This window comes from Micromys minutus (genome assembly GCF_963924665.1).
Source record: "Micromys minutus genome assembly, chromosome: 13".
Taxonomy (NCBI): Eukaryota; Metazoa; Chordata; class Mammalia; order Rodentia; family Muridae; genus Micromys; species Micromys minutus.
Window position 1 is genome coordinate 821,905 of NC_137982.1, and position 23,778 is coordinate 845,682.

General features: G+C 46.8%; 1 protein-coding gene across 1 annotated transcript in view; it reads right to left on the bottom strand.

Moving 5' to 3' along the window:
- PAX8 (paired box 8) overlaps nucleotides 1-23,778 on the bottom strand; it is a gene marked incomplete at both ends in the record, with an annotated part of 52,525 nt that overhangs the window by 8,772 nt on the left and 19,975 nt on the right. Inside the window, 7 exon segments of the mRNA XM_080927344.1 lie at nucleotides 5,091-5,297; nucleotides 5,748-5,868; nucleotides 9,942-10,117; nucleotides 10,367-10,492; nucleotides 10,847-10,935; nucleotides 12,064-12,264; nucleotides 13,672-13,837. Coding sequence (XP_080783470.1) covers nucleotides 5,091-5,297; nucleotides 5,748-5,868; nucleotides 9,942-10,117; nucleotides 10,367-10,492; nucleotides 10,847-10,935; nucleotides 12,064-12,264; nucleotides 13,672-13,837 — 1,086 coding nt within the window.

Below are 23,778 nucleotides of genomic sequence, written 5' to 3' on the forward strand. Positions count from 1 at the left end.
TCAGGACAGAATCTACAAATCCTAGTTCCTTGAGGTCCATTCAAGTGATTCCTCTGACTCAGAATATTTATTAACAATGGCCATTCCACTCTTAAAATGTTCCAATGTGAATAATGAATTATTTGGGCAAACTAGTTCTTAGTGCCATGTAGAGAATTCCATTGACATTATTGGCTGGTAAAGTAGGTGCTGTGTAGCTGTCCTGTGCATTGTAGGGTATTGAACAGAATCCCTGGCCACTACCCAACAGATTTCAGTACAAGTTCCCACCTAGTGTGACAGCCCAAAGTATCTCCAGACATTGCTGTATGTCCCAGAGAGAAGGAAGCAAGGGATAAAAATCATTCCTGGTAGAGAAACCATTGTGTAAGATGATAGGCATTTGACCCAAATGCTTTCTGTCAACTTTCTGGGGCTGCCTGTGAACCTCTGTCGAACAACTCACCAGACATATCTTCTCTGTCACAGATTGTCTCTTCTTCCCCATGCCCTCCTAGATCCTTCACACCTAAACCTCCTGAAGGGGTACTTAGTTAACAACAACATACGGGAAGGAACACACCATGAAATTCTATGGATTATCAGCTCCACGGTAGCTAATTCTTCCTTATCCATGAGTAAGGACTAGGCATTTGGGAACTTAGGAGGCAGGGAGGTGGGGAGGGAGAAAGAGTTTAAAACTGAGGCTGAATACTACAGCCATGCAAGACTATGAACACATTACTAATTTCTCCAAACTCTAGCCTTCCTGTCTGCCACACGGGGACAGAATTAAGAGGACGCCTGGAACTTAGGCTCACTCACTTGCTGGCTAGTGGCTTTCCTTTGCACACAGTGTGGGTAATTTTGAGGCAGGTCCATGCCGCCCACGGATCACAGTTAGCTTTGCTCTCTGGTCATCTGTTTGCTGATGTCTGTCTGTTGTCCTGGGAGCCTTCCTGGTGCTGGCAGCCTGTGGTCCCATGCCCCTGCCCTCCTAGTTACCTCCTGTCACCTGAACCTATAGCTTCTTCATGTAGGCTGTGTACTTCCCAGAGTTCTTGGGCACACATCTCAGGTCAGTTTAGCCCATGATCTCTCTCGGTGGGGCCTCACGCCATAAGCAATAGCTCTTACAAAAACATTCACTGGTCTCTGTCCCTCTATTCAGGAATGTTAATCTTCATTTCTCTTCAGCTACCTAATTTTCTCTCAGCAAGAAAGATTTCTGAATCAATGACCCAAACAGAGCCCCCAAAGACTTCCCCTAATAAAACCTGACCCCCCTGGAAAGACATTTAAAAAATGATTTTCCAGGACACCGCTTTGTCTAAACTGTGCTTTCATAGACTGTCTTAACAGCTCCACAAAACTCTTTTCATTTCTTTAATTTTAAAACTGTGAATTTACATATGTACCTAATGTATATGGGAGATTGGTCTGTACGTGCACCCTCACTCTATAAGAAGGAATCAGATCCCATGGAACTAGTTACAAATGGTCGTGAGCCACTATGTGGGCACTAGGAATTGAACTCAGGACCTCTAGAAGAGCAGCCAGTGCTTTAACCACTGAGCCATCCTCTCAGGCCCTCTGCTTTAATTTCTTAAGGAACATAATTTTGTTTGTGTGGGAATATAGCAGAGTACTTGTGCGATATGAACTTAATGCCAGTATTGGAAAAAAATCTTTTGGAGTCAAGAACCTTAAACCATGACAAGGTGTGGTGGCACGCATCTTTAATCTCAGCACTCAGGAAGCAGAGGCAAGCAGATCTCTATGAGTTCCAGGCCAGCCTGGTCTATAGTAAGTTCCAGGATAGCCTGGTCTACATTAATAAGATCCTGCCTCAAAACCAAAAGCAAGCAACAACAAAAAAGCATACTGAACAATCTAGGAAACAAGGGCAGATGCTTCCAGCCTGAGACCTTCCCCCTGGTCAGACCCCTGACCCAGATGCTGCCAGCCTGAGACCTTCCCCCTGGTCAGACCCCTGACCCAGATGCTGCCAGCCTGAGACCTTCCCCCGGTCAGACCCCTGACCCAGATGCTGCCAGCCTGAGACCTTCCCCCTGGTCAGACCCCTGACCCAGATGCTTCCAGCCTGAGACCTTCCCTCTGGTCAGACCCCTGACACAGATGCTGCCAGCCTGCGACCTTCCCCCTGGTCAGACCCCTGACCCAGATGCTGCCAGCCTGAGACCTTCCCCCTGGTCAGACCCCTGACCCAGATGCTGCCATCCTGAGACCTTCCCCCGGTCAGACCCCTGACCCAGATGCTGCCAGCCTGAGACCTTCCCTCTGGTCAGACCCCTGACCCACCCACCTTCAAGGCTCTTCAGCTTCTCCTTGCTGTCTAACCCATCTCTCCACACTCCAGTACATGTCCAACAAGAGCCTCTTTGACAAATGTGGACACAGACCTCACATAGGTTGGATGACTACAAAGTAGGGTTCCCTGGGAGAATCCTAGGGCTCCAGAACTCTTGGTAAATGTTCCAATTAGAGGCAGGGAGCAGGAACAGAAACCATTAGCTAGAGGAAGGAATCCAGAGGGTGGGGGCGATTTGAGACTATTTCATTTCACCTCTTTGATGTCTGCCCTCTGTGTAACCCCTTTTCAATGCCTTATCTTGTTCTGATAGCAAGGAGAATTTATGGCAGCCCAGAAATCTTTTTGGCAAGACTAAATATATTCTGTACAAAAGAATGGAGGAGGACACCGGGCTCATTGATGATGAAAGGCAAGCAGCAGCCTTCTCATCAGCTGAGCTGTAGTCAACCTTGCAATAGCAAGGACAAGGGTGCCCTTGATGTCACTGTCATCAGTGGGTTGGAATCCACAGGGTGTGTGTGCGCATGTGCGTGTGTAGGGGTGTTCCAAAGGGGATTAGCGAAGCTGTAGGCAAGTCTCATTATTTCCCGAGTCCGAGTGTTGCCCCTTCCTTGGCTGACCAGAAAATAGTTGATGCTCAGTGTCAGTCATCCTGGAGATGACACTCTGAATCTACAGGCTAAGAGGATCCCTCAGGGAGAAAGTGTGTGGAGCAGGTAAAGTTTCAGTGGGTAACAGGGATTTCTCAGGCAAAGTCGAACAGAGGAGAGGGCTAGGAAGGTCTATGGAGGACTGAGCTGGGCTAATTTCAGAAGGAGATCTCCTGACAATCCCCCTCCACCCTCTCTTCCTGCAGCATATCACAGGAGTGGTTTGCTCTCTGCTTCCTTCTCTACCTCTCCAGTTCACTTCATTCCTTGATGGACAGGTTATAGTTCCCTGGCTCTTAAGCTTCTTCTATTTCTAGAATTTCTCCATCCTTCTATGCTCTCTCAATCCCATGAGGGCTCAGCCATGTGGTGGGCATTTAGATCCAAGCTCATCCAGGAACTAGGTCGGGAGTCTCTGAGGAGGTCAGAACTGATCCTAAACCAACTTTAGTATTGTCATACATCTGCCTTGTCCCCAAGATGAAGATCTTGGCTTGGCTCTCCAAACTATAATCTTAACTTTCTTGTTGTTCTTGAAATACATGGTCCCCCAGATCCCACAAGCCTGGTCACACTGTGCTCTTCTTGGGGTCCTTAGCTACTTCCCAGCCTCCTGTTCTCATGAGACAGCCAAGTGCACCTTGCTATGCAGCCCTGCCCCACAGCAGACATGGCCATCTCCTTCCCTCTTCACTCTGCATTCCACAGTCTCTGGCTGACATCACCCTATTCACAGGTTTATGAATTTTAATCACTTGGCTCAAAACAAATGACCCATCTCTGTTGACTTCACCCTCTTGAAATTCCAAACTCCAAGTGAACCCTTCTTTACTTTCTTCAGACCCTTAACCACTGCCTCTTTGCCCTCACGGTGCCCATCTCCATGCCATGGATACATGGATGAAAGACCGGTTGTCAGTCAGACAAAAAACGCTGCTGCTTATAAAACTGAATGCCTGGGTTTATGTCACAGGGCCTTTGGGACCTCTGATGCAGTGGGAGGCAAAGTCACACTGCTGAGTTTCTCAAGCCTGTGGGCTTCTGGGGGCACAACCTCTGTTGGAGTCATTCTGCTGCTCTGGCTGGGACACCTGGCATCCTGAAGGCTTTAGTTTTCACCTACAAGAGAGGTCTAGAAATTGAAACAGCTGGTCCAGATTGCTTAGACTGTCCTACCTGGGTTGTCTCTGTCCCAAGTTTCCCTGTGTCTCTCTGCATTAACCTCTCAAGGTGACAGGGCCAGGGAGTAGAAGACAGGGAGGCATGCTCTCTGTCACTCACTGCTCATATTCAGAGACAGCTCTCTCACACAGGAGACGTCGAATGATCTGGAAACTAATCACTTCTCTTCTTGGTTCTGGGACACCTCGATCCCAGGATCCCTGTGTTAATAATCAGTCAGATATCTGAAGACTCTGAAGTGTGTCTGCCTGTGCCCAAGCCAATCCTTGACTCCTTCAGAAATGGATCGGGTCCTGACTGGTTGGGATAATGCTCTTTCTGGAAGATGCAGAGGTGAGCCCTTGCTCTGTTCTGGAGGCTGTACTTAGGCCCTCCTCCACTTGGGCTGTTTCCTTCTCAGGATACAAGAGTTTTGCTCCAGAGGTCCCTAACCACCTTCAGGCTTTAAGCCTCACGACCAGCACTGCACCACCCCCAGCCATGACGCTGTGCAATCACCAAGGTTAAAGCCTAGACTGCTGCTCCGTGCCCTGTGCCCTTTAACGGTGCTGCCGCTCTCCTGGGCGATGGCCAGAGACAGGGACTCAAAATTCCTTTCCAGGAAGTTAGTTCAGAAATTGGCTCAAGAGCTCTTTCCCCTCTTCATTTTATCCTTGTTTCTTTTCGAACTTTATGAAAGGTTCAGACTTTACAGCACCTGGCTCTCAGTCTGGGTCCACAGGCTTTTGGAGTGATCTATCCCACTTGCTGGCACCCCCAAAGTGGCTACTTCTGACTCTCCTTTCTCCCATAGGGAGAGACCCATGTGCTTGATAAATTGGAGGATGGGGTGATGGTGGACTACTTTAGCCTAAGAGTGAGATTAGCCTCAGACTTTGAGATAGCCTGGAGGACCTCCCACCCGCCCCATGACACCTACAGAGCCCAGGACCTCCCTGTCATACCTGAGAGGAGGGCCTGGCCCGTGAACTGCCCGTACACGGAGGCAGCATGGGGAAAGGCATTGAAGGGTGGGACCGAGGCACCTGCTGGGCCCCCAGAGCCGACTTGCTGCAGATCCAAAAAGGCGGAGCTAGATAAAGAGGAAGGGGTGGAGCTAGAACTGGAGAGCTCTGGGGTTTCCTGCTTTATGGCGAAGGGTGAATGAGGATCTGCCGGAGGGAGGGAGACAACAAGGAGAGAGGGGTGTGAGATGATGGTGTGGAAACATGACAAACCATGAGATGGGGCGAGGGTGTGGGGAGAGGCGGGCCTGGCTGCTGAAGGAGTAGTCTAGGATGGAGAGCCATGGCTGCAGAGCTCTTGTATGGAATGAGATGGAGGAGCAGAGGGCTCTACCTCCCTGATGTGCCCTCTGCCAGTGTAGATGGATGAGAGACTGAAGTCTATGTGTGCTCGGCCTCTCCCTGTTAGGACTGGGGAGATTCAGGGGGATTTCCTCCACTCTAAGGCCCAGTAAGCATAGCCCACTTCTCCGTTCCAGGCCAGTATCCCAAACACCTTCCTCCGGCCAGCCGGATGCCTCTGCTTTCCCCGGCCCCAAGCCCAAGCTGACCCTCACAGTAGAGACCAGATGGTTCGGGAGTCTCTGGGCATCCTACCTGCCACCACAGGGTAGGTCTGGTGAGTCGAGAGGTTTCGTCCCAGAGGTGTATTGGAAGGTGTCAGGGTGGCCTTCCCGTCATCCAGGGCACTGTTGAGTAAGGGCAGTGGGTACAGCCCCTGGAGAAGAAAGGGACGTCAACAGGGGTGGAGCAAGCCTGGCTTTCTACTGACCCTCTGCCTGTCTCTGCAGTGGGCGATGCTAGTCTTCCTAGGAAAAGCTCTCTGGCTCATTGTACCTTCCTCTTGTTTTCTCTTAGCCTCCCATGGCAAGTTCTCCCACCGAAAGCCCCGGAACTCTCCCAGGACCTGACTTAGGGCCCTTCCAAGTTCCAGAATTCAAGGCCCACTTTTGCCATAGAGGTCCAGGTATGTGACAGACTGGCCATCAGAGGGCCGTGTCCTGACAGGGTGCTGCTCTCCTTCCTAGTTCATCACATGGCCCAGGGCTGAAACTGTTTGCAGGAGAGGCTGCTCACTCTTTTACTGTACTAATGCTTGATTACTGCTTAGGAAACGCAAGTGCAGAGCTGAAGGAAGCCACTGTCTCCTGAGAGCTGGTGTAAGGACTCGGGCTCTGCTGCCCCTACACTGAGTACAGTGATCACTTCTTACACTTCCAGAGAGCTCACAACCTGGCTACACTGCTATCTTACTGAATAGCTCACTGATACAACTCTGTAAGAGTATATGTCAGGGTTACATAACCCATGCACATAAAAACATAGTTTCACCTTGAAAGATATATAGGATTCGTTTTGTTTGAAAAATTCTGTCAAGCACTTGGGGTTATGTTCAGCACCAGCCATCACTACAACTCCCCTGGTGTTCCCTGGTATGAGCAAAGGTCTGGCCTAAAGCACTCCCTGAGAAAATCATTTGTTAGGCTGTAGGCATGAATTAGTACATCCTCCCCTCGGCTCTCTGCTGCCCTTCCCTGGGGTAGACAGTGCACACCCACTCCCCACATGCAGGCCGCATTTCACGTTTCACACAGCACTATCCGAATGTTGTGCAGGACTGGAATCAAGGACTGAACCATGGTTATATAACAGCTCCGCTGAAGACAATTGTTTTCAGCGGTTTCTTTTGAGCTCAGTTCTCCGGGGAGTCACAATGGAGTCGCAATGCTTTCTGGTTGCATGCAGGGCACTTTTGGAAGCTGCAGTCAATTCTGGAGGCCACCAGGGCACCATCAGCACGTAGCAGCAATTACTGACTAAATGGCACTCCAGTTCCATTCTTCCAAGGGGGCCTACTTAGAGGAGGGTGGAGTGGTTCAGACTCTAGTGAAATTGAACGAAATACTTAATTTCTAGAGAACGTAAGAAAACTTTGAAATGCCTTGTGAATGTGTTGATTTGACAGCAAAACACATATTAAAATTCAAGTTTCAGTTCCAAACCCAGCCCAAAGAAAAAGTTAGAGAACTGGGTGCTGTGGTCAGTGTCTTAAACATGCCAGTGATGGCTGGATTTTTTTTTTTTTCTGGGCTTAAACGTGAACTGGGGACAGGAAAGCATAATGACTCAGAACTGAAATCACTTACGGTTTTGATTCTACAAAACTCTGCAGAAATCTGTGATTTATCTGAGCTCTCTGAGCCTTGATTCCTTTTTCCTACCTTTAAGAATAAGAGTCCTAGAAACCACTGCGCAGAGCTGATTAAATATTAACTGTGATTTTTAAAGAAATTGTTGCAAGCACAGATGTTCAGCTAGAATAATAGGTGTATTGTTACTACAGGAAGAGTTAGTGACGACCACATTCTGTCTTTATAACTTCTCTTTCATTCTGTTGATCCCCACAGTGCTGGGTTTACAAACTAGAGGAAGGGTACACAGATTTCTAACATCACCTGGGAGTGGCCCTGCAATTAGAAATGAGGTCACTTTCACCCTTGCTGATTTTCCATTCTAAGACCATGCATAAATATTTGTTTTATCTTGCCTTTCAAGCCTTCTGTGCCAGGATGAGAGGACATGTTCCTTTGGGGTGGCACAATCAGAAACAGTAAGAAGAGCAAGGTTCAGGCTAGGGTCCCTGCCACTCAACCCATCCTGAAGACCAAGTGAGGGACGGAAGGAGAAGCTGTAGGACACGTACTCAAACCATCTAGAGGTTGCTCCTCTAGGCAGAGGGTTAGATAAGCATGATGATTTCCAAATACTCAGGCTTCATTTAGTCTTTATATAAGAATGCCTGAGCCATGCCTTTAATCCCAACACTGGGAAGCAGAGGCAGGTGGATCTCTGTGAGTTCTAGGCCAGCCAGGTCTACAAAGTGATTTTCAGGACAGCCAGAGCTACACACACAAACCATGTCTGGACCCCCATAACCTCCCAAAAATATTCGTGGGATCACCATGTCAAAAATAGGCAAGGGTGGAATGATCCGTATGAATGAAACTAGGGCTGGCAGCCATAAATTTTGCAGCATCTATTTCCAAATCCCCCATGCTCCAGTGCCTGAGTTGTCCTCATACAGATTGAAAGGTGAGCTGTGTGGCCCAAATCTCCGATGGTTCTAAAGTCTCTCATCCTAAGATCCTCCATGCACATCCTCCAGCACGGTACAGGGGCTCTCCTAAAAAACAAGGTCCTTCGGAGAACTTATGGATGAAGCCAGTAAATGGCTCTGAGACCCAGCAGATGCCCAGTGTCTCCTCAGTAGGGATTCACTATTCTCTAAGGATAGCTAGTATATGCATATTGCATTCTGCACGCTCACCACCATAGAATAAGCTTCCTGCAGGCTCAACACTTGCCTTCTGGAACCAAGCTCTGGCTATCAGAAGTGGTCCCAGGCCCCCTCCCCAGCTCTGCTAATAGTCAACTCGGTCTACAGCACTCACAGTTGTCATAGCCAAAGCTGATAAAAATCACTGACGCATATTGCCTGCCCAGCTGTGGGCGTTGGCACAGGGCCAGCAGCTCAGCCATTCGCTGGCAATGTTTCAGCTGCTTGTTAGCCTCATCATCATTGTCTCAGGGCTTCAAGGTGTACCTACAGGCTTGCCTCAAGCCGTGATAGTCTGACCATACCCCAAAGAGTTTCCTGAACTGTTTGACTAGATGGGATGAAAGAGGCAGGCACTGGAACCATTGACAGATAACAGTAAATGCCTCCTAGTGGCTGTTTGCATTTTGGGGATATTTGTCAACCTCAGTATGAAAATGTTCATATCTGTCTGCTTTTTACAGAAGCCATTCTGTTATAACCTATTTGTCCTTCCCTAAGGTCTGGAGAGGAAATCTTTCTGTAGGTTGTGCCTTATCATTCTTGATTTCTCAACTGATGCATTGGTTGATTTATTTACTATACCTTTGCTGGATAGCTATTAGAATACTGGGCATGGGATATTCCTCAAAAGGAGAAGGCTTGTCTAGTGTGTGTGAAGCCCTAGGTTTGATCTCCATCAAGACAAAAGTAATTAATAATAATAATAGTAATAATACTAGTAATGTAATAGGTGGTAATAGTAGTAAGAGTCTAGAGATGGGGCACCTCTTTGGGGTATGGTCGGACTATCACGGCTTGAGGCAAGCCTGTAGGTACACCTTGAAGCCCTGAGACCATGATGATGAGGCTCTCAAGCCTGTTGTCTTTACCCCACCGTCACCCCCATTAGATTATTAAGAAACACCGTGAGAAGTCAATAGGAATCATGTGTGAGACAGAAAGGATGACAGGGTCCCAAGGGGTGAATCATAGGTGAGGGACAGGGACGAATTCATGGAGAGGGTGACTGACCTGAGTCCCAGCCAGCTGGTATTTTTCCAGGCAGAGTAGTGAGAAGAAAGGCATTCTACAGCTGGGCACATGATGTACGAGGGCAGAGAGGTGTGAACGAGGCCCCTGTGCTTGAGCACATGAGTCACACAATCCTAGACTATGCAAAGGGCCAGTAGTGTTGAGGTCATCCTAAGAAAGGTATGAGCCCGATTCTATTGCTGGAGAAAGCCACTAGAGGCAAAAGGATGGCCCTGAAAGCAAACTAGGCTCAGAGTTCAGACTTGGGGTGTGTGAACAGGGAGGTACGGAGGCATCTGGTGAGTAAGGCACATAGCTGGGCACTGCATCAAGTGTGTGCTCGGAGCTCATGAGCAGTTTGAAGTTGTTTTGATGGCTAGAGGACAGGCTTTGCTCTGGTGCTTGCCTACCCTGCTATCTATTGCACCCCAGCTTCTTACCTGCTCGCCTTTGGTGTGGCTGGGGGAGGCATAGGCCTCTGGGTAATGCTGCCGCTCAAACGGGCACTCAAGTGGCTCGAGATGATGCTGGCTGAAGGCGTCCGTACGAAGGTGCTTTCGAGGACCGCTGCTGCTGCTCTGTGAGTCGATGCTCAGCCGACAGCTATCCTGGTCACCTAGTGCCCCCAGGCAGGAAGAACCCTTTCAGGAGACTCCTTAACCAAGCCAGCAGGCCAAAGCGCTCCAAAGCAGGGGAGCAGATGGGCTGAGGAGGTTGGGATAGGGCAAGCTAAGGGAAAGGACCCAGGCTCCTGTGAAAAGGAGTCTCAGAGCCCTGCTAAGCCAGGACCACGGAAGGAAAGGTTTGTCTTGAGCAAAGTGCCCTCCTGTGTCTCGTGCCACCCACAGGTCCCTTGAGCACTCACTGTCGTCCATCTTTCTCTTGTTGTCACTGCCAGGCTGAGCGATTCCTAGGAGCCCGTTGATAGAATAGGTAGAGCCCAAGGAATCTGACTGGGGTGACTCTGGGGGTGTTACAGCTGAGCTGGGAACTGCAAAGGAATAAGGAGAGGGTCAGAAATAGGAGGGATACTCCACATGGCCACTACCGCCACCATGGAAGCAAAGCTATGTTGTGCACAGAGGCCCTGGAGACCTACAGCCCTTCTCAGGCCTGCTGGTGAGAAGGCTTCCCAGAATGACATTTGTCTGACGTGTATCCATTTCACCACATTCCTATGAGGATCCCATGAGCATGGAAATAGACTTTGCCTCAGGGTAATAACTCAGTCCACGTACAGGCTAACGAGCATCCATATGCTCTTGTGTGGCTGTGTCTATGTCTGTACGTGTGTACCCGGTCCACGTTCAAAGGTATGGGGACAGTCAGATCCCTAAACACTCACTCAGTGTGTGTCCTGGGCTCAGGGATTTGGTGGCCACGCAGCTATCCATGGGGAGGTTGAATGGCTGCTGTACTTTGGTCCGGATGATTCTGTGAAGAAGCAGAAGGACTGTTAGGAAAAGAGGAAGAAACAGAAGCTGCGGTTGCCCCAGGTTCACTCACCTTCATGACAGCCCCCTTAGGACTCCATTCTCATACCAGCTTGCTCACGTCCTGGGCATGACTAGAAACATGGCTGTCTCAAGGCACAGGTAGAGCAGCAGCTTAACAGTGAACTGTAGATGGAACCTTGCTAGCCTGGGATTGACCATGTTTTGTATCTCACTGTTAACATCTGAATGTGTGCCAGCCACCAGCTGCTCTGCCCCTCCAGTGACCCTTCCTGAACCCCACGTAGTCTAATTGATTCTGCCCTTTTCAGTGGGAGTGAGTGTTTTTAAATACAAATCAGCCTCCTTCCTAAAATACTCTAATGGCTGCCTATTGCTCAGGCACCAAAGGCAGGAATATGCTCTGGTGCCCACTGGCTTCTTGGGGGCCATTTCTTCCAGCATCTTATGGTCAGAGTACTTCAGGCTTTTCTTGTCTCTCAAATGACTCTCTTTCATCGCTGTGTGCAGGCTCTCATTAACCCCAGGGCCTTTATATGCCATGTCAGAATTCGCTAGTATCCCTCTTCATCTACTTAATTCCTATTCACTGCTTTTTACTTAAGGAAAAGCTTTTATGACTTTCTAAAAACAAGTAACCATAGGTTCCGAGCCTCAGCAGGATCAGTAGCTCCATTTTTGCCCTGTCTTTGTGGGTGCTCTGTGTTACCATTAAACTGTAAACTCTAGGAGGTCAGGGATTCTGTGTTCTGGGGACTAATACAGAATAAATGAACGAATGATGTATGAATGAATGAGTGAGCAATTGTCTGGTGAAAAGGTAGTGAGCAAAAGTGAACGCATGACCAAGTAGTCAATGAGGGCCAGGAGAGGATCAAGGGACTTCTTTCACAGAATGAAAGAGAAGGTGGTGTTTGGGACAGAGGGAGGAGTCACAGCAGGAAGCTGGAAGGAGTGGCATGTGCCAGGCAGAACAGCTTCTTTCTGATTCTTCAAACGAAAGCCCCATCCCTAAAACACTCCACCCAAGCCAGGCCCTTCATGTTTCTTGCAGGAATCTTCCAGAACCCTAGGGCCCAGGAGGTTGCCAAAAACTGCTGTCTCTCACCTGTTGATGGAGCTGACACTGGGCACAGTATCATTGTCACAAACGCCTTCTGCCAGGAGCCGGTCCCGGATCTCCCAAGCAAACATGGTGGGGTTCTGCCGCTTGTAGTCCCCTATCTTCTCTACCACCTTGGGGGTTGCCACCTTGGGCTTGGAGCCCCCTATCACTCCAGGCCGGATGCTGCCAGTCTCGTAGTACCTACTCCAATAGAGAACCCCCCAAAATTACCCAATAAGCAGGTGGGGCCTTTGAATAAGAACCTGGCCAGAACCTTTGTTCCCTCTGAGTCTCCCGAGAGATGCGGAACTAAGACACACACACACACACACACACACACACACACACACACACCACTTCTGCTCAGCCTAGCACTGGATTTCTCTCCAAGACTTCACTTATTTGGGCAGATTCATGGTGCTTCCAAAGCAGTACCCTCTGCACAGACCCCTCCTCAGGCCAGCTCTCTGTATTTGCCTCCGAAAGCACAAAGATCTCCCTTGTAAGAAAGGATGTTTCAGGTACTGATGCTGGAGAGTCCCAGGCCTGCCGTGGCTGTTTCTTTCACCCACCTTCTCTTAGCATGACCAACTCCCTCAGGACTCCTTCCTTTGCTCTCCTGATCTTACTCAGGAAAGCCAGCTACTGTCTTGCTGGGTCACCTGTGTCTTGTCCAAATCTGAACCAGCTCCTTTACCCTTTGCTCTCTGGTTTCCTACCAAATTCCATGGTTCAAGTTAAAGCTGCTTCTGAAGTCCAGCCTCACTTAGAATTCCTGACCTGAGCCAACCCCCAAACATGAGCTCCCTCCTTCAGAGCCTGTCTACCCCACAACAAGTTGGCTGACAGAAGAGAGGCTTAATCAAATTTCTGGTCTTCTTTGCCTCCTCTGGTCTCTTCCACATGAATGGAACAAAGCCCAGGTCTTTAAAAAGGTCATTGTCCTTGTCATTCAAGGCTCTTCTCTGGGACTCTACAATCTTCTTAATAATACTCTCTCCTTGGCCCCTCTAGCAATTTCATGCAGAGCCAGAGCTCTGCAAATTTCTTTACTGCCCTGCCCCTTAATTTCCCTGAACGTACATATGGGTCTGTGTGGTGGGTTGGACAGTAAGGTGGACAGGTCATGGAACTCCGGAATTCCCAAACTCTCTTCTTAAATAATGTTTCTGATGGACATGTCGGAGGCTTTGGTGTCCCCTATCCTTCTGAACCTGTGCCCTGCAGTTCTCAGCCCCAGCCATGAGATATAACCAGAGTCACCTCAGTGAGGTCAAGACTTGAGTCTACTCCATTTTATTGATCTGTGCTGGAGCCTAGATCCTGACCCTCTGCACAGCCAGGGCTGTAAGCCACCACTGAGTCTTATGGGTCAATGGTTTTCAGTCCTCCATGTTTCTGAGTCATCCTACGAGAGCCACAGGCCTAGCTGAGAGGCCGACTCAGTGCGGCTGTGGATTTCATCAATCATTTTCACTGCCTCTTGTAACAAATACTTTGAAAGTTTGGGCTTAAAACACACAAAATCAGATGGTACATGGGTCTGCAGCTATGAGGTTGACCACAGAAGACAAACCTTGCAGGAAGAGTTGTGGTGAATTTCGTGCTTACCTGCCAAGGATCTTGCTTACACAGCCATGGCTAACTCGGAGCTGTCGAGAGATGTCACAAGGCCTCACCCCCTGGTGGGCCAAGTCCACAATGCGTTGACGGACAACTTCTGGCAGAGGCCTGCCATTCACAAAGGCCCCTCCTAGCTGATTCAGCCCTCCGTGGCCTAAAAAGACAGCATTGTCAAGGACAATTGTCAGAACCAGGAGATAAATGTCAGGTGAGAATTAGCCGTGTGAGAGCATGCTGGCCACTCCATGGTCAGGTCCTTCAGTGCTCCCTCCACTTGCACCCCACCGAACTCAGAAACACACCTCCCGGGGAGGCTGGCACAAGGGGCATAAATTGCTCAGCGAATCTGTCATGTGAGAGTGTTGGAAAGAAGCACATGGCCATCTGAGAGCCCCTTAGATCTGCTTCGCCCCATTCAGGAGCCCAGCCTTTTATGCCACATATCAATGTCTTCTGTCCCCCATTCCCCTCCATATGCAGACATGTAGGAGTGCGGAAGTCGGGGTTTTCTTAAGCTGACACTGAGCTGAGTGACACAGGAGAAAATATCTCCTTTCCCCTGACGTCCTTTTCTTTCCATTGATGTGAAGGTACAGGAGGAGATGGGTGGTCTTTCCATTTGCCTTGCAAAACCACAGAACCCTATTTTATAACACAAACACCAAAGAAGCAAAGGAGGGAGTGTGTGGTTGAGGTAGGGAGCATGGGCTGAGCCCTGTCTGCTGCTGCCTCACCTAAGCAACCCCAAGTTCTTGTCTCTTTTTGATAGATTGGAGAATTAAAACACCAGGTTGAGAATGCACCGGAAGACACCCCAGGAGTTTTGTACCACTGTGTCCTCCGGGGGTGAAGGGATGCGGCGCATGGCAGGCCAAGCTTTAACTGCTTTCCTGACTCAACCCTCTGGACTGATTCTGTACTTCATTCTGACCATACCTATCTAGTCAGACCCATGCCTGCTGAGCCTAGTATACGTCAGGTGCTTTCTGAGCTTCTGAAGCCCCAAGGTGAATAAAGCCACCTGCATACTTGCACCCGCCTCACAGGGTTTCTCAGAGTAGGAGCCTAGACCAGCTAATTAGCATCCCTCATGATCTCTTCTGGAATTTCAAGTTTAGAGAGGTAATTATTGAATCAGTAGACCCACCCCTGGTCAGGGAAGGGTTCTTCGAAAAGTGTGAGCTGAGACTCAAGGCAAAAAAGTACTAGGTCCTGTTTGAACCGTGAGAATAGGATATGCAAAGGTTTTGAGGTTGAGAGGGTAGGTATCTCTTAGATTGCACTGCTTTCAACTCTAAAACTGGGTTAATTTCAGGACTGAGATATACAATTCCAAAGAGAAAGCCATAAAAAAAAATTTTCCGTGGCTTCACTTGAATGAGTCAGCTTATGTGGAGAGCAGCCAGGATTCAGACAGTGATTAGGGGCCCAATCCCTTCGCTGGCTAAAGACGATCCTGTCTCTGCGATGTTACGATGACAGTGTCATCGCCTGAGCATGACCAGCATCTTCTCGTACCAAGAACTGAATTTGGTGATCCAGCTTGGCGTGGGGAAGTAAAAGAACTCTAGGTGTGGATGGGGATCAGGATGGTTTGAGCTCAAACACTTAGGACCATCCTGAAGCTTACCGCATAGCAGCCAGTATTGTACTGGGGGTGGGAGTCGTAGAGAACCAACCAGCAAGAAGGAAAAGTTGATAGCAGGCCAGTGTGACCAGTTAACAATATTTCTGGGAAGGGTGGGAAGTGCCTTTGCTGGGCACACTGTGCCCATTATCACCCACTAACTTAGCACATTCAGAACCACCTCCCAATTTCTCCTCAGGGTCCCAAGATGTCTTCAACAGAACAGATAATTCTGCTTGAAACAAACAAACAAGGTCATAAGCCTCTGTCCTGTGCAATACGTTAGGAGAAAAAACCCACTGGCTACGCACCAAGTGTGAGGGACAGGATGTCCATCTTCCAGGACAGCTTCTGCCCGTCCTGTTCTAGACCACCTGTCCTGATTAATGCTTTTCCGTGAGTTAGATGATCTCTCAGCGACTTTCAGACCAGCACAGCTGATGAAAAATGTGGCTCTTACTTGCTCTTAAACTCATTCCTCTGACCCCTCACTGGTCATTCTGCCCCTTGTGGAAAAATTACCTCTCACTTTCTCATTGTTGCCTTTTGATTCTTGGGAATCTAGACTCTGAACACCAGGGCACATCAGATAGCTATTCAAATGTACAAGACTTTAGGCAGGCCTACTTTGTTCTTACTCCCCAGAACCTTTGCTGAAAGGAGTATAGATCTTTGTGCTAGAATCTATCTGGAAATCAGATAGATACACATGTGTGTGTGTGCATGTACATGTGCGTGTGCGTGTGTGTGTGTGTGTGTGTGTGTGTGTGTGTGTTAGTTATAGAGGGGACACAAATTGAACATTTTGCCTGAAAACAAAACAAAACCAAAAGCCACAATCTACTCATGTGATTCTCCAATAGAGACAGTACAAACTAGGGTCCTAAATTATCCTAAGGTCTGACTCAGCATCTTAGAAACAAATGCTTACTACATACACAGCAGTCACAACTCTGGCCCCTGAACTGTGACTTCTCTAAGGAATTATGTTATTGGGGAAGACCTTGGGTCATGCTTCTGTCTTGAGTCTATGTGTGTCAGCCATATCATTTGAGTAGATTTGGCTATTTCTAGCTGTAGGCATGACATGGAGTTTGACAGCCTTTTTTATTGTACCTGCTACTGACAATAGCAACAGCAATGTTGGGATGAAGGTGCTCAGTAGCTGAAAGTCTTGATATAAATATAAAGGTTTTCACTGTAGCAATAATGTGGTTGATTATAACACCAGGGTCATAGGGTTTATTGAATCAAAACCAAATGAGTACAATGCCTTAAGTTTTTCAATCAGTTAATCTAGGGTGAAACCAAGAATTTATGTTTGTCAAAGGCCCACAACTGTCCACTGTGAAGACAGAAAGTGACTTCGGAATGCTCAGCCCCAAATGGAACATAAATTTCACATCCTCTACTCAAGGCTCAGAAATATACACAGAAAAGGAGGTGGGAAGATTGTGAGAGCCAGTGGTGTTGGTGAATTCAAGGGAACAGTGCTTTGGGAGCACAACAAAGCAGGTGCACATACAAGCTCACAAGGATTGTTACAGCACACACAAGACCAGCACAAGCTCATGCCACACAAGAGCCCATCATGGAAGACTGAAGAGAACTTGAAGCTGAGGATCTATTGGTATTTGATTGCTGATAGGAAAGAAAAAAAAATAGTTCTTTAATGGTGCAACACCTGGTTCCACTCCCAGAAGTAGTGGGTCAACACAAACTTGACTCCATGGATTAACATGTGTGTGTATGTGCCCCCTCACATACACACACAAGGTGGGGGTTGGATGGATAGGGAGGTGGAGGGTGACCTGTGAAGATTTGGAAGAATGGGATCAAAATACATTGTAGGGAATTCTCAAAGAATTAACAAAAGCTTTTTAAAAAGCGTATTTCGAAGAAGCTTCTAGACTGTATGAATGCTGAGACTTTGGAACCAATGGGTTTGGCTAGGTGTTGGCCGAGAAAACAAACAAACAAGATGATACTCTTTTGTTTTTCAAGAATTATAATTATTATGTGTATTTAATGACTTTCATTTCAATTCCACACATATTAACAAAATGCTAATAGTGACTCAAGCACGAAGCCCTGGGTATGCATGTTACTGAATTAAGCAATGAATGTTCAAACCCTTTTGGGAAACAGAGACAGATTATTTGAAAATCTTTGTGTTGAGGTAGAAGCACACAGTGAGAAATCGAAGGAATGAGTGAAATGAATGAATGAATGAATATATAAGTAAATAAAGTAGCCATAGAAAGTAAAAAATTCCTTGCATAAAGTCTTGACCAAGTTGAATGTTATTTCCCGCTTCCATAGATCATGCATGAAAGAAAGGTTGGGGAGGGCCAGCTGCACAGGAGAGCAGCCTCTATGGGCTGAGTTGAGTGTGTGATGGAAGGGCTTTTGTGTTTTGTGTGTCCGGTGTGGGCGAGTGGTCTTCTCTAGGCGATTCACCACCAAATGCCCAGAGGTGGGTACAGGCTTCCTTCCTGCCCTCAGAGAGGCACTGCTGCCCACTGTTCCCATGCTGCTTTGTACTTTATGGGCAGGTGGGCCTTAAGGCCGGAAGCCAGTGACCAGTAGGAACTCCATGGTTGGTCCAGAGGTAGGGCTAGGGAAAGTGTAAATCAGGAAGAGGTTTGAAACTTCATAAGCAAAGGGCTTTTGCTTGTCTGGAGAGCTGTGGGTAGGGAGAGGTGGGATGTAGGAGGAAGCCTGGCCGGATAGAAGGAATTTCTTGAGAATGTATCTTCAGATGGGGAAACAAGTTTGACAGGGCAGGAGGAATTAGGGTGACTTAAATAAATTTGCATGTCTTTAAAGCTTTAGACGATGTTTGCTGTCTAGAAGCATCGTTTGGGGAAAATGACCACTGTGGGAGACCCAAATATACTGTTTGGTAATTTCTTCACCACTCAGAGGCTCTGAGAAGTAAGGATGAGAGAATAAAACAGAGACATCACTTAAAACTGTCATTACACAAGCACTTAAGACAGAAGCACACCTTTTCACCGACTCTAACCAACACTGTCTCTTTGGCTTCTTTATGTATTCCTCAAGGGGAGAGCCAAGCCTTAGCACCTGACTCTGTCCCTATCAGGGGACCTCACACCCCATTCCACTTTTTTTTTCTTTCTTCATCTTGATTCCTTCAAGCTAATCCCCAAATAACAATAGCTCCATGTGCTGTAAAAACAAAAACAAAACTGAATTTTACTCTCTGTGGAATTTTTGGTTTTGTTTCGAGAGTGGGTAACTCTTGGCAACTATAGTTAGAGGTGTAGCGACTGCCTCGGGGTACCCTTCAAGTCACACTTTCTACCTCCCTGGTGAAGAACAAGCCTCGGCAATGCTAACTTGTCTTGGATGTTCTCAGTCTGGTGCTGCCCTTCCCCAGGACACTGGCTTTCAAGTCTGCCACGGCCACAACCTCACAACATCTCTATCTTGACTTTATACATTTATGGGATAAAAATCCAAGGGCTTTGTCTCAAACTGTGACTAAAGAAGATGTTCCAGGACCGTAGAATCCCACTGTCTCACATCAGGATAGCAGATGACTTCAATCTGTGAGAGTCAGTGAACATCAAACCCAGGCTGTCCTGCTGAAGAGCTGCATCATGGATCCGGCCTCTCTGCATGACCATGATGGCTTTGTGCCCACTGCTTGTCCTATGAGGGAAGCTAGAGATGAGGCAGTGTCTAAGAAGATGACTGTTCACCTTTCTCATTCACTTCTCGTAGACTGCTCATATTTCGAATATTCTTGAAACTGACTCAACCATTTCAAAAAAAAATCAATGTTTACCACTCACTTTCTACTAGGTCCATACTCAGGATATAAAATGAAATGAAATTCATCTATTCATTCTCTATCTGTCTGTCTGTCTATCTATCTGTCTATCTCTATTTCTCTAGCTCCTACCTGAAAATTCTTTCCCTTACTACAAAACTCTTTTCTTCTTGTTGCTTTCAACCCAAATGCCTTAAGAGGAAATCCTGCTTGTCTTTCCTGTGTCCCCATGCAGGGCCAGCAGCCTCCTGAGCCTCATGTGCTCCAACACCCGGTGATGTGTAGGAAGAGGGAGCCATACTCTCCCTCTTGAAGAGGCTTCCACACTAACTTCCTTCTTCCTTCCACGACCAGCCTCTGCTTCCATTTCTCTCTAATGGGGTACTTGCCCATTTTCTGTTGCACCCTGTCTGTCTCTTCCATGTTCCCTCACAGCCCAGTGCTGGTTTCCTTCCCACACCTCCACAGGGCCATCCATTCTTACAGTTCTGCCAACTTTTCATCTTTTCATAGCCTCATAAGTAAGAGGAGTCTCCCCTCTCCTTATACATTCAATGTCCTATAGGAAACCTCTTAAATAATGACTAATACCCCAAGCTCTCTTGGCTGAGGACAGCAGCAGCCCCGGGAATTCATGGAGCATGCCTCTTCAGCATCATCGAAGTCCTTTTTCTACCACGTTCCCCTTCACGGCTCTTGTGCGACTGGTGGCGCACCTGCTGCCTTTGAGCCTTCGCACATGGGTTTCCTCACTTGGAACTTTTTCCTTCCCCTTTGTCTAGTTTGTGTCCGTTCACCCTGAGGTTTTCCATGGAGCCACTGGCCTTTAAGGAGCTTTGCTTTATTTACAGACTAGGACGAGCCTTTGTTTAGACAGCTTCCTAGCATCCTCTACATTTATCACACCGTGTTCGTCAAAATGCAGCACCAAGTCTGGCTGTTTTTTGAGAAAATGAGGAGGGAAATTTTCACAGTCAGGAGAAATATGAACGAGAAGAAGGTTGTCTAGGGTGACACAAATCTCTGAGTAATTATATAAATGAAAGTGACTTTTGTTTGTTATCAGACTGAAGCCATCTGAGGTAAAAAATATTTGTTTCATTTTTAGTTAAATTATGCAACACGTTAAATAAATATATCCCATATGCATCATTTCTATCTCTAATATTCACACCAATATCTCCTAGCTGTCTTCAGCATTAAAAAGCCCATGTATTCAACATTTTCTTATGCACTATGACATACTAGACACATTAGCAGACGTGAAAACATAAAACTAAACTTCACCTTCCTGGAGCTTTTATTCCAGTGATAGTCTAGGGGGAGTTATACATTTGGCAAATCAACATGCGAATGAATGTTTAATACTTAAGATTAAACAAGGAGACAGTTTATGGGATTAAAGAATAATGCTAAATTAGTTAGAGCAATGCAATCATTTCAGGAAGAACAAGGGGAAACCCCCAGGTGACACAGATACACAGGGAAGGGCGCTCCCCTGAACCCTCCCATGAAACTAACCTTTGTCATGCAGGTGGGAATCAGTACACCCACATGGATGCCGTTCCCATGTTCAAGGATGCTTAAAGAAAGTCATGGCATCCTTCCATTAATGGTAACCCAAGCGTCTAAATTTATCAGACAACACCTACTGACCTTTCTCTTTTCTCCTGACCCATGTCTCACCATCTGTGCCTTAACATCTCCATGCTAGCGCACACACGGTTTACCACTTTTGTCACGGTGCCAAAGTCCTGCCCTGTGTCCTTGTCTATGCCTGGAGTACCATGACTTTATTTTCTTTTCACTTGTATCTTAAGAGTTAACTTCTTACAGGAAGTCCTCCACAGTTTGTTTTGTTTTGGTTTTTTCTTGCCTGATCCCTTTGGTTCTTTCTCCTAAAGAAGTTGAGGACGAAGCTCTAGTGCCACATTTAGGAGATGATAAGTGTCCAGTGAGTGTGTCATGCTGCATACACTGTTTCTTCAGGGGTTGTTGTTGCTGTTGTTGTCAATATTGGTACTGTTATTTACTGAAGCCCTAGCATAAAAGTGACGCTTGTGTGCCGTGATACTGACTCCTGCTTATTTAACTCATTACTGGAGGGAAAAGAAAGAGTCAGGGACATGGAGATGTTGGTGAGCCAGCTGGCATCTGGTACTGACGGTGTCCAAGAGTGGACGGGCTCATTCGAAGCTGGAAGGAGGAAGCAAAATGAGCCACCTCAGTCTGGCAAGAATTGGCTTCTGAAGCACTCCTACTGGCTGGATCTCTGGCTCTTCATCCTTTTCAACCTGGTGTTGTTCATCTTTCCTTGCCTCTCGCCCTGACTGGGTTGCTGAGATTCAAGGACGGGGCTGGCTTCTGGGGTGAATCTTGAAAACTACTTCTTCAATGAAGAGGACTCTCAGCAGCTGAATTCTGGACTTCTAACCTTTCCTTCAGACCTTCACCTCACTAACGTAGTACCAAATGTTTAAAACCATATGATTGTAGCCAAATGATATATAATATATATTTTTAATAATGCCTGTAATTTAAGTACTTAAGGGAAATTTATGGGATATTTACTCATCCAACAGGTTATTAGGCTCCTCACTGTTACCCAGGCATCAGTTTGGACATAGCTGTGAATATCAGCAAAAAAGAAAAAAAAAATTATCTTTGTGAAGCTTACTTTCTCGGATATTGTTGTTTTAAAACTATGCTATCATAAAATAGTTATCGTCTAGGGTTGAATGGGTACCCAGAAAGGCCACAATCCCAAAGCAGCTACTAAAAACATTTTGGAAGCTGTTCCTTTTCACTTTAAGACCTGGGTAATTTTTTTTTAACCGTTGGTTTTAGTGCTATTCAGTATATGAGAACTACCTAAAATATTCAGAGGGGGTGTTCTCCCTTATAATTCACAATATTTGTAAACCATGGACCATTGTCCTAAGATTCTGCTGCATTTGCTTGGATAATTTTTGTACGCAGTGTAACTGTATGTATTAGAATACAGGACTGGGGGACACTGAGTTTGCCACATTCTGGGACCTGATTGATACTGCAAACTGATTTTCTCTAATAAATGTTTAATTGCTGAATTTAAAAAGAAAAAAGAAAAAGTCAGGAAAGGCAGAAAGGACAAAGACAGAGGGGGAGGAAAACAGGCCCAAAGAGGTCTAGAGGAAACTATATACATTTTGCCTTCAAGGGAATTCTGTTTTCCACAGATTCTTAGATTTAAGTATTTGAAGAAGATGATCCACATATAACAGCCTGGGAAAGCAGAGAGTTCCACTGCTTCTGAAGAATGCACAAAATGGATGTAGTGGTCTTTCTGCTGGCACTAACCTAAGCTCAGATGGTCACATTAAGTGGATGGACCTCCTAGGGTCCATCCCTTTGTGAGAAGCCAGCTTTATAGATGAATGTGGTCTCATGTTTTGAGGAACTTATGGGGAAGGAAGTGCTATTTTATTGTTAGAGTTTTTCACAAATGAGGAAATTGTCTTCAGTGTGGGTGTTAAAATTCCTAGTTATGAAGCCTTTTACTTCTAACTCTGGTCACAAAGGTTTTGTGAAGAATTTTGGGGTAACTACACAGCTCTGGCCTTGGGAGGCTTGCCATTATGTTGGGGAGAAGATCCATGAACCTGGGGAGACAGGATTAGTAGTAGCAGTTGCCTTTCCTGAGAACTCAGATGCCTGCTTGAGGAGAAAGTGACCCCATGTATCTGTGGGCAGTGGTACTTTGTGTCTTTCATAGTTCAGTAAGTTAAAAAAAGGAAAGAAACTGCTTCTTGCACCTCACTGCCTAGAAGCGCAAGCTCTGCCTTCAAGGACCATGACTTAATCCATCCAATTCTAGAAGCTTGTTTCCCTGGAATTCTTCTGCTAGTTTGGTCAGAAGATGGAAACATGTTCCTAGGAATTTCAGCAGCTGGGTTTAAACAAAATTTCCTGTGTGTCAAGGACTATAAATGCACAAAGGTAGAAGTCAAGAGTCATGAAGATCTGGGTTGGTCATCCCTAATTCAAAACCCCCAAATGTGAAACGTTTTCCAAAAACATTTCTTCAGTACCGAGAAGTTAAAATCTCTTTACCTGACTTCTGTGATGGGTCTAAGATCACAGGTGCATGAAAACCTTACACAAAATGGCCTCGGGTTTGTAAGGAATGGTGTGAGGAGTATGAGAAACATAGATGAACACTGTGATGACATGAGGAGACTTGCTCTCAGTCTCAAGAAGGGAGGTCTGAAATTTGACACTCTTCTGGTCCAACCATCTTGAACCATCTTGAATAACAGATAGGCAATCACAGGAAAAAGCCACTGCCCCTAGGCAGGAGAAAGCAAAGAAAGACCTGATACTACAAGAAACTTGGTGCTTGAAGTCAGTTCTATGGGAACTTGGGCAATGTGATCAATGGCTTTGCCCAGATGTTGCTGGGAGGCCTGTGAATCAAGCTCTATGAGAACTGGAACCTAGAACCACTGATGCTGCTGAATCCAGTGACTACTTGGAGCAAGAAGTCCTCCAGCCTTCTGCTACCCATGTGTTTCAGCAATGATTTCTAGATGAGATTCATGTGTCCATTAATGTTCATTCTTTGAAGCTGTATAGAACAGAGGCCAGAAAACCTGTACTTGACCTCTAAGTTATGACCTTCACCTCCCTC